Source organism: Heteronotia binoei, chromosome 15, assembly GCF_032191835.1.
Source record: "Heteronotia binoei isolate CCM8104 ecotype False Entrance Well chromosome 15, APGP_CSIRO_Hbin_v1, whole genome shotgun sequence".
Lineage (NCBI taxonomy): Eukaryota > Metazoa > Chordata > Lepidosauria > Squamata > Gekkonidae > Heteronotia > Heteronotia binoei.
Window position 1 is genome coordinate 56,413,362 of NC_083237.1, and position 11,221 is coordinate 56,424,582.

The window sequence follows — 11,221 nt, forward strand, 5'->3', positions numbered from 1 at the left end:
TGCAGATTTATACCCCACCCTTCTCTCTGAATCAGAGTCTCAGAGCAGTTTACAATCTCCTTTATCTTCTTCCCCCACAACAAATACCCTGTGAGGTGGGTGGGGCTGAGAGAGTTCTCACAGAAGCTGCCCTTTCAAAGACAACTCCTACGAGAGCTATGGCTGACCCAAGGCCGTTCCAGCAGCTGCAAGTGGAGGAGTGGGGAATCAAACCCGGTTCTCCCAGATAAGAGAGCTATGGGTGACCCAAGGCCATTCCAGCAGCTGCAAGGGGAGGAGTGGGGAATCAAACCCGGTTCTCCCAGATAAGAGAGCTATGGCTGACCCAAGGCCATTCCAGCAGCTGCAAGTGGAGGAGTAGGGAATCAAACCCGGTTCTCCCAGATAAGAGTCCATGCACTTAACCACTACACCAAACTGTTTGAAGCAGGGTTTTGAAGTAGGGTTTGAAGCAGGGTTTTGTTTTCCTTTGAAATGTACCTCTTTTCATCCCACAAATAATGGCTGAGACTTTCTGGATTCTTTCAGCTCATCTGTAACAGAAAGCTATTTCTTATCTAAGTTGTATCCATGCCAGCACAGAGCCCAGTTCCTCCGCTATGTGTCTCCCACCATACCTGGCAAACTACCCGCTACAAGTTCTTTGTTAGTATTTTTTTAAAAATTTGATTATACAAAAGAACCAGTGTGTGTCAGGACAGGTGTGTGTGCTGAAGGATTTAGCTGTACTTAAGTAAACTATCATGTATGTTTTTTACCAGTGTTTTTCTTTTGAGCCGAAAGCCACATACTGTGAATCACACCTTTTGTTGTAAAAGGAAAAGAGGGGAGGGAGAGATAAGACATGGCGGGGGAAGGGGGGGGATGGAAACACAGGTTCTTGGAAAGGAAACACAGCCCACTTTATGCTGACTGACCAATGAGGACAAATTTATTTGCTGGCAAGTGGTTTAGGGCTGGTTCATTCCAGAGGTCTCACATATCAGCTTGTTGGACAGACAACTCCCACAGTGGCTGACATAAAAGGAGAGAGGGGAAGGAGAGAGATCCTCATATCCAGAGCACCAACTGTGTGATTTTTGTTGCCAGCAACTGGTTTCCATATAGCCTCTCACAATGACCTCCTACAGCTTCAGGCAGTCCTCTTCTGTCTCAGGTGGAGGGTTTGGTGGTGCATCCTTCAGGGCCCCAAGCATGCATGGTGGGTCTGGTGGCCGGGGTGTCTCTGTCTCTTCTGCAAGGTTTGTCTCCTCTGGGGCTGGAGGAGGCCTAGGTGGTGGCTATGGAGGAGGCTACGGAGGAGGCTTTGGAGGAGGTTTCGGTGGAGGTTTCGGTGGTGGTGCTGGAGGTGGGTTTGGAGGCGCAATGGCTGTCAGTGATGGCCTCCTTTCTGGAAACGAGAAGGTAACTATGCAGAATCTGAACGACCGCCTGGCAAACTACTTAGAGAAGGTGCGTGCCCTGGAGGAGGCCAACACAGATCTGGAGGTTAAAATCCGAGAGTGGTACCAGAAGCAGGGGCCAAGGGCAACCCGTGACTATAGTCCATATTACAAGACCATTGAAGATCTCCGAGAAAAGGTAAGGCTTTAAACTTGCAAACTGGGTCTTGAAGGGAGTGTTAAACATGCACATCACACTCCAGCTCTCAGAATTCTGGAGGCGGAAAAACCCCCTCTCTACTGATAACCATAAGTAGGGAGGATTAATGCTGTGTAGATTTAGATAGCCACAGCAGCCTCCCTTTTATTCTCAGCCAAATTTCTACAGCTTTGCAAGTATAAAAATGCAACCTAATTATATTTGTCTGTGTTGGGGAAAGAGCATGCAAGTGGAATGAGAAGGGCCTCATTCCAGCTCTTGTGTACCAGAACTGGCTGTGGTGTGATGCCAGTCCTTTTCTCCATCAGAATACCTATCTACTTTTAACAGCACACACTATTACAAATATTTACTCATGAACCTTTTCCTGACTAGTAAATGCACCTGCTGGATGTTTCCTTGTATGCAAATACACAGAAACCTTGACAGAAAAAAAGTTGCAACTCAAAGGTGACCAAATATATACGTTTAACCAAAGGGACTTAGCTTTAAATGTTTGTTCAGTATCAGCCCAAACTAGATGGTTACAAACAGTCCCTACTTTTCCATTTCCTTATCTGTAAAATGGGCATATTAGCAACCTATCAGGCTGCAGCCTTCACAAGAGCTGGTAGAGAAAGCTAGCCATGAGTCAATGGAAGGGTGTGTCCAGCCAGGCCTACATTCTAGCCCCTGCACTTCAGTTTGACTTTAACATCTTCAAGGTGGACATAACAGTAGCCTGTTTTACAAAGCTGATATGAAACTAAACAGGATGGAGCTTGTGCAGTACATCACACAGTGTGGAATATGAGACAGGATTTGAGCAAACATCATCATCTGAACAACAGTTAAATACTACCTGAAGCTGCACCTGTGTTAACCTGAGAGCCGCACACTGGATTCATTATTTTATAATACCCCCCCCCCCAAAAAAAACCACACCCACTGGTCAGTGAGACATTTCTTTAAGCACCCCTCAATGGGGTAAATCAGTTTGCTAAAGCAGTTTTAAAATAGTTAATTTAATTTATTCGATTTATATTCCACCCTCCCCGCCGAAGCAGGCTCAGGGTGGCTGAAGTTAACCTTTAAACATCTTTTTTTTTTCATTTTGCAACTAGATCTTTATCTGCTTAAAGGAAATATCTGCATGGATTTGCATATTCATACACCTTTCTTGTGTCCATGGGTCCACCTTCCCATTCTGGGGAATGAAAAGTTATTCACACCTTCCTCATAGCCTCGTCCAATACCTTAACAATATTACTGCAGGGGAAGCTTATCTAATACAACCTATGACCTTCCCTATCTTATTCTCTGCTACCTACAATGCAATTCTTTGAGGCTAGTTTGTTATTAAAAGTCACTTTAGTGCAGGGGTGACCAAACTTGCTTAACGTCAGAGCCATAAGGAATAAATGTCAGATGTTTGAGAAATGCCTTTTCCAAGCTGGCAGGGGCTTTGAGAGCCACACAATATGTGTGAAAGAACCACAGGTGGCTTCAAAACCACAGTTTGGCCACCCCTGCTCTGTTATTACTGGAGGCAACTAATCTTTGCACACTGAGATTTTATACATTTTATACATGTTGAATTGCATTTGTTTAGATCTCCAGCTACATGAAGCTTTTTCTGACTTTACCATCAGACCATCTATATTCTGATTCTTGATATGTTTTATCTGGTATGTGATTAAACAGGTACATGGCTTGCAAAGGATATCTGTAGTGAACATATGAAACTGCCTTAAACCACTTAGTTGGAACTTTGGTCTATCCAGGTCAGTCTTGTCTAACCTGACTGGCAACAGTTTTCAAAGGTCTCACTTCCTAGTTGATTCCTTGTCATCTTTAAGATGGACATAGCAGCAGTTTGAGATGTCAGGGATTGAACATGGGATCTTCTGCTTTCAAAGCAGATGCTCCACTACTAAGCCATAGCTCCACTCCTAGCCTCTATATTTTAAAAAAGTGATGTGCATTTTTTTTGGCCTGGTCAATCTAAATATGGATATGGAAGTTTTAAATTGCTTAGATTTACAGATCATTCTGGTGTTAAGGTTCAGAGTGAGCAGCACCAGATCTTTCCCTCCTATGTGATTTTGGGTGGTGGGTGGATTGCTGGCCTTTTGACTTTGGAGGGTGGCAAAGAGAGCCCCAGGTGAGCAAGGCCTGCTTGGACTGGCTAGATCTCTAGCTAGCCCAACAGGCCTCGTTTGCCTGAGGTTCTCCTTTTTTTGCGTCAGGTTGCTTTTGGCTGGGGGGGGCGCAGCATATGCTAATAAGTTAGGTTAATGAGCTCCACCACCTATTTTTCTACAAAATGACCCCTGGTCCCGAGCATCTTGGCAGTGCTGTCATGTGGAATGATGTAGCTGAACATGAAAACCTTGGACAGTTTACAGCAATTCCTGTCCCTGTGCTCACAGAAAATGTTGAACACACCTGTGAGCACCTAATTCACACATACACTTGTCTATGAGAGACTGTACCCAGGGAATGGTTGCATGAAGGACCTTTAGAATCAATCAATATAAGGCAAGAGGCAGACAACATAAGAAGCATAAGATGATATGGTAGAGGCATTACTGACCTAGAGTACATGTAGGTCAGTAGGGAGGGATGGTGGCTCAGTGGTAGAGCATCTGCTTGGTAAGCAGAAGGTCCCAGGTTCAATCCCCGGCATCTCCAACTAAAAAGGGTCCAGGCAAATAGGCGTGAAAAACCTCAGCTTGAGACCCTGGAGAGCCGCTCCCAGTCTGAGTAAACAATACTCACTTTGATGGACTGTGGGTCTGATTCAGTAGAAGGCAGCTTCATATGTTCATATATGTTCATATGTATATTTACTTTTCTGCATCATCACTGGTGAAAGTAGGTTTTCTAAGCACCCTAAAACCTGAGAATAGAGATGACTGTGGGAAGAGTACCTACAGGGGAGGGGCCATGGCTCAGTGGTAGAGCATTTGCTTGGCATGCAGAAGGTCCCAGGTTCAATCCCTGGCATTTCCAGCTAAACAGATTGTATAGTAGGTAATATGAAAGAGCTCTGCCTGAGACACTGGACAGCCACTGCTAGTCTGAGTAGACAATACCCACAGGCCCAGTGCTGGGGGTTCTGCTGCCCCAGGAAGAGCCCCACCCCTGACTTCCAGCAGGGGAGGGGGCAGGCATGGCAGTGGGCAGCTCAGAGCTTGGCTCCCAGCACACCCACTGCCACACTGTCCCCCAACCTCAACCAGGCTCCCTGAGTCTCGGGAAGCCTGGGTGGGGTCGGGGGCAGTAGTGGGTGTGCTCAGACCTGGGCTCCAAGTGTGCTCGCTGCCATGCCCCCAAACTCGCCAAGCTTCCTGAGACTCAGGAAGCCTGGGCGAGTGGCAGCAGGCACGCTCAGTGCTAGGCTCCAAGTGTGCTCTCTGCCACGCCTCCCCTGACCTCGCCCAGGCTTCCCGAGTCTTGGGAAGCCTGGGCGGGGGCAGGCGTGGCAGCAGGCATGCTCAGAGCTGGGCTCCGAGCATGCTCAGTGCTGAGCACTCTGCTGACCCCACTCAGCCTTCCCATGGCCCGGGAAGACTGGGCAGGGTCGGGGGGCAGCCGGCTTCACGTTCCCCGGATCTGACCTGGGGAATGTGAAAGTGTCTGGGTGGCGCCTGCACAGTCTGGTCCTCGAAGCCTGCCAGGCTCCGAGGAGTGCACTATGCAGCCACTGCCTGCTGTTACAGACTCGGGGATTAAGAAACCCACCAGGCAGCATCTGCCCTCCATGGAGCCGGCTTTCCATTGCGCGTGGGGAGAGGGGGCAGCCACCTACTTGGCCTGCTCCCACACACTGGCCATGAATACTGACTTGCTGAACCATGGGTTTCATTCAGTATACAGCAGCTTCCTGTGTTCTCAGTGTCCATTCCTGGGCAACGACAATGTTCTTCTATCACTGTTAACGCTCCTAAATACATTGTATATTGTTTTCCTTGTTGCTTTCTACTTCCTTCACCTCAGTGGCTCATCTAGTACAGTTGAGACTCTTTGGTAGGTTACAGTGAGCTCAAACTACTGGGGACACAGTTCGCTATGGAGTGGTAACATTTCTGTTGATTTCTGCACAAGGACAGAGAAGAAGCATGTCCTCGACTCTCTTTGCATGTATGTTCAAAGGAACAGCAGAGCAGCAAAATGAGGTCTCTCAGTGGCGGAGGTTGCTCCTGTTCAGCAGACCAGGTTCAGAAACACTGGCTGCTTCTCGGAAATCTGCCAAAGCCTAGTTAGAGCACTTTCCAGAAGTATTGTAAGACATCTATGTGCTGGCATTAGGTGGCCAGGATTCATCTGCGGTGTTGCGCTTTACTATTTACTAGGTTCTTATTACTACCCTTCTACCCTTCTGCTATCAGATAAAATACAAACTTTTGCTTGACAGATATAACACAAAGTGCTCCATCTCTTCTTTTCAAATGCTTGAAAAGCTGTCAGCATATCTGCTCTTACTCATTATAACTGCCCAACAGCTTCACAGCTGAACTGGGATTCAAACATGGGACTGTTTGACCTGGGCTCCAATCTGGTTTCCACTGAACTGCTTTGGTTTTCTTTAAACACATGAAAGCAGGGAGCCTGTGGTTCAGATATTATCTAAATAGGAGAGAATCTGACAAGAGAATAATAGATGTTGGCTGAACTAAACATGCCTTTATCTTTTCTGTATCTGGGCAATCGAGGTTTATTTTATCTCAGCAAAGCATACTGTTTGTTTATAAAGGAAATGCGCACACCCAAAAGGCACACAAGGAGAGCAGAAAAGCAAACAGTTATTGCAAGAAGAATGCTTGCCTGTTTGTACCAGGCTTAGGGTTCATGACTAGCACCACCCCAAGCAGGATTGCCAGCTTTTTACTTTAAAAATATTGGCTTGCTAGTGAGGTCAAGGGCAGTGCCTGCTAGGTCAAGGGTGGTGCTGGAGGAATGTGGCACACCAAGGCACACTTTGAGCAAGCCCTAGAGGTTGTTTCAAGAGAACATGAGAAGTGGGATCGCAATGCATTTGTATGGATGCTTCCCAGTATGGATTTAGTGGCTGAATCTAGCCAGCTTTCCTATTCAATCTTGTCCAGTTCTCCTCCTTACCATTGCCTCCATTCCACATGACTTTTTTTAGCACATCCCATGATCGCCATCCTAATCTTTCTGAGTGGCCAGTGGGGACCCCATCCATCCCTTTCATCAGCAGGAAAGCTGGTTGTTTCCAACCTAGGATGAAGGTTCCAACCCTCCTCACACCACCTCTAGAGTCTACAGTTACAGTGGTGAATACAAGACTTAGCTATTGTTCTATAGGTGATCACTTGATTATTTTAAAGGCCAAATTGCAAGATACACAGAGCCAATTTATTAGGCACACATATTGACAGTGCCCAATTTGTGGTGGTCTGTGCTCATGATGATCGGTTCTGCATCTGTATAATCCCTTGTGAGCTGGAGAAAGGCACTGGTCCATGTACAGCATTGGCAGTCTAAACCAGCCCTTATTCTAATATGTTACTCAATCTACATTTACCAAATGATGCTCACATGACTGTCTTATAGCAAAATCAGTACAAAATGAATATGGCTGAATAGGTGAACCGACTTTTTTCCAGATTTGTTAAGCATGTGATGAACTTTAGTGCTGGTATAGAATGAGAGCATCTGGAAGATCATTTCAGCTTATTAACGCCAACGTGTCCTTCCACACATAATACCACACAAAATAAATGTATAAACCAACCTCAAATTGACTGTAAAGAAAGTAACAGGTCTGTATGGAAAACAAATGACCCTAAGTATGTGCTTTTCTTTCTCTTTCAGATCTTTGATGCAACAACTGAAAACTCTAAACTTGTCCTGCAGATTGACAATGCCAGGCTGGCTGCTGATGATTTCAAAACCAAGTAAGTAAATCCTCCACAAGTAGGGAATTCAAAGGACTTTACATACATCAACATTTCCAAATTAGTGTGGGGGGCGGGGTGCTGAAAAACCAAACAGGTAATGAGAAATCCATTCAGAGACCACCAGCAATGATTAATATTTAGACTGACACACTAATAATGGAATGATTGGACTGCTCATTCAAACAGGGTCCTTTGTAGGTGCCAACCTGCAAATGGGCAAAATCAGCCAGCTGCCCATACAAGTGCCTTCTCTGTTTTCAAAGACCACATAGACAGCTTCAAGCGGGGATTAGGCAGCACTGTACAAAAGGCTTCAGAAGTGAGTTAGATGAATTATTGGGGCAGTGGTTTGTACTACTGTGAATAGTTTGTTGTGGTGGGATCCTATTGTGTAATTTTGCATCATTAAATGTGTCATGTTAACAGTTATACTTTGCTTCAATTCTGTCTTATAGACTTCTGGTGGGTTCTACAATCCAAATCCTAATTAACTGCTTACTGAATGTCCCATCTTGTTGATTGTAGTGACTCACATTGTGTAATCCACCTTGAGTCCCAGTGAGAAAGATGGAATATAAATAACGTAAATAAATAAATATCTTCCTGGTTCCATCTACTCAGGATTTGACCCTCCCCCGAGAATTAGCTCCAGAACATGGAGAAAGGGCTAATTTTGTTGGCACTTCTCTTTATTCTTTATAAAAAGATTTAAACCAGTGTATAGGTTTTAGCAATTCCTTTACATTTGCTGTTGGATTTTTTTTAAAGGTTTGAGACAGAACAAGCTCTGCGCATGAGTGTTGAGGGTGATATCAATGGACTCCGCAGAGTCTTGGATGAGCTGACCTTGGCTAGGACTGATCTGGAGATGCAGATTGAAAACTTGAAGGAGGAACTTGCCTACCTCAAGAAGAACCATGAGGAGGTAAAGAAAGCAAGGACTTAGTTTCAAAACAGCATTGGAAGATGTCCAGTGATAATAGAGAGAGAGGGAGAGGGAGAGAGAGAGCACTCCTCATGTAGGACAGTTCTGTGCTAAGTAATATGAAAGTCGTACAGTGACATAACAAGGATTAATGTCTTCTTCAGAAATTGCTTGTGCCTTTGTAGCTGAGACCCAACTCATGTGATCAGAATTATGGTACAGTCTATTTATTAGATTTTTTTTTTGTAACAGCGCATTATAAGACTTCATAGATGGAAGCAATTGTCTTGAAAGAAGGATGGAGTAAGGGGACATTTCACATCAAGGCACAAGCCTTTGAGTAAATACTAAGAAGAAACTGGACTGTTTAACCTAAAAGGCCTGTTAAGGATTGGGTGTTTGAAGGTCATTAATGCATAAGGTTGTTGTAAATTGGAAGCAACTTGATGACACTTCACACACACATACAACCCAAATATTAAGTTAGCTGTTCTGAGCAACCAGACATCTCTTCAAATAGTAACGATTAAAATGAGTTGTTGCTACACAAATATGTCATAAATTAACGTCTCTGCCTGTTCTCTTTTATAGGAGCTGGCTTCACTTTCAGGGCAAGTTGGAGGCCAAGTGAGTGTGGAAGTTGACTCTGCCCCAGGCATTGATCTCACCAAGATCCTGGCTGATATGAGAGACCAGTATGAATTGATGGCTGATAAGAACAGAAGGGAAGCTGAGGCTTGGTTCACCAGTAAGGTAAGATGAAAAACCAGTGAGAGAAAGAACGGGTTGGGGGGTGGGGGATGTTATAGTAGGATTTGGGAAGGTTTGTAGCTCATACTCATGTAGCAAAATCATACTATGGCTTATAAATATCTTCTCTACCATATACAGACCGAAGAACTGCATCAAGAAGTCGCTGTCAACACCGAACAGCTTCAGTCCAGCAAGACGGAGATCACAGACTTGAGACGCACCCTCCAAGGCCTGGAGATTGAGCTCCAGTCTCAGCTTAGCATGGTAAAGTGAACGGTGACCATTATTTTCACGCATGAGTACTCTGTAGCACTGATGCTGCGATAAATAAATCTTACAACAAAAAGATTCATCTTTTGCTGGGAGGGGGAAACATGTTGATGGTGGAATAACTAACTTGTCTAGAACAAAGTACTATTTATTTATTTACAAGGGCACATTTCTTCACAAAAACTGTGCTCAAGGGGGGCTACAAGTGCTCTAAATAAATAAAATGAGATTTACACAGAATGGTCAGAGGACATAAAAACCTTAGTAAAACCTAGTAAAAATCTATCGGAAAGTAATCCAAGATAATTTGGAACTCAATATACTTTATCAAACTTAACTTCTGGACAAAATGTAGGGGCCATGACTCTGTGTTGGAGCATCTGCTTGGCATGCAGAAGGTCCCAGGTTCAATCTCTGGCATCCCAGTTTAAAAGGACCAAATAGCAGGTGATGTGAAAGACCCTCAGAGCCCAAGACCCTAATGAGCTGCTGCCAGCATGAGTAGACAATACCGACCAATGGTCTGATTCAATATAAGGCAGCTTCATGTTTGCATTCATTACCAATGGAAGGGAAGACACAGTTATACAGTTTTCTTACTGTGTCTGTTCAGGTATGGGTTTCTTCTAAATGTATGTACTAATATCAAGGTGAGTTGCCTATCCAATCGAAAGGATATAATTAACATGCATTTGCAGCCCTCCTTTGGACAACTCTGAACAGGTAATGCCACATAAAAATATGTATGAAAATGACCAGTTAAAATCCTGTCATAGTAAATATTAAAGTGCAATACTGGATGAATCCTGGCCATCTAAAGCCAGCACATAGAAGTCTTACACTGCTTCTGAAAGGTGATCTAATTGACTTTGGCAGATTTCTGTGAAGCAAGTGAATAGTTACAGAATCAAGATCAAATAAACAATGCAAATATTCCAGCATTTCACATTTCTGTTCCTCAGCCCAGTTTCTTGAAAATTATCACTCTCCTTTGGCCATAATATGATCCCCCTTTCTCATCTCTGCTACCTCTCTTCTCAGAAAAACGCATTGGAAAACACCTTGGCAGACACTGAATGTCGCTACAGTGCCCAGCTGGCCCAGATTCAGAGTCTGATCAGCAACATCGAAGGGCAGCTGGTTGAGCTCCGATCCGACATGGAGCGTCAAAACAGTGACTATAAGATCCTGATGGACATCAAGAGCCGGCTGGAGCAAGAGATTGAAACTTACCGGCAGCTTTTGGATGGCCAAGATCTCCAGTAAGTCATTTTGATGAACTATAATGACCTAATAGTTAGAGACAATATATCTCTGCTTTAGAAGGTGCTTTAGAAGGTGAACTCTATGGCATTGTACCCCACTGTGGTTCCTGTCCTCCTCAGACTCCACCCACAAATCCACAGGAGTTTCCCAATCTGGAACTGGCAACCCTTCCCCCTCCCCCATTCCCCGCCTGTGGCCAGGAAGGACCTGGCAACCCTAATGCCAGCTTCTGTGTATTGAACAACAGACCATTAATCTTTCTTGACCGTTTCCTTATGACAGCTTGGTAGCCATTGGCAGAAGTCAAAATGACCAGGTCTACCCTTGCATCAATTTAGCAGCAGTATTTTTATTTACTGTGCTGCAGATCAGAATAAAGCAGGGGTTTCAGACTGAGATATTTGCAGTACCATCCTAAGCCCAGAACTCTGTTTAAAATAGCAGAATAAACCATGCAGGATGGAAGCAGATGGTTATGCCAGAATCACCAACATTT

At 44.6% G+C, this 11,221-nt stretch overlaps 1 protein-coding gene across 1 annotated transcript; it reads left to right on the plus strand.

Moving 5' to 3' along the window:
- Positions 1–1,015: 1,015 nt before the first annotated feature.
- On the plus strand, positions 1,016–10,743 carry LOC132584279 (keratin, type I cytoskeletal 19-like). Its single transcript, XM_060256129.1, has 6 exons — positions 1,016–1,581; positions 7,426–7,508; positions 8,280–8,436; positions 9,028–9,189; positions 9,328–9,453; positions 10,501–10,743. The coding sequence occupies exons 1-6, from the start codon at positions 1,117–1,119 to the stop codon at positions 10,723–10,725; spliced, it is 1,218 nt and encodes a 405-aa protein (XP_060112112.1). The 5' UTR covers positions 1,016–1,116; the 3' UTR covers positions 10,726–10,743.
- The last annotated feature ends 478 nt before the right edge of the window (positions 10,744–11,221 follow it).

Excerpts from the sequence above, each read along its gene's own strand:
- LOC132584279 (XM_060256129.1), top strand. The coding sequence starts at position 1,117 with ATGACCTCCTACAGCTTCAGGCAGTCCTCTTCTGTCTCAGGTGGAGGG. Across the intron at positions 1,582-7,425 it reads TTGAAGATCTCCGAGAAAAG|ATCTTTGATGCAACAACTGA; the intron begins GTAAGGCTTTAA and ends TTTCTCTTTCAG. Across the intron at positions 8,437-9,027 it reads TCAAGAAGAACCATGAGGAG|GAGCTGGCTTCACTTTCAGG; the intron begins GTAAAGAAAGCA and ends TCTCTTTTATAG.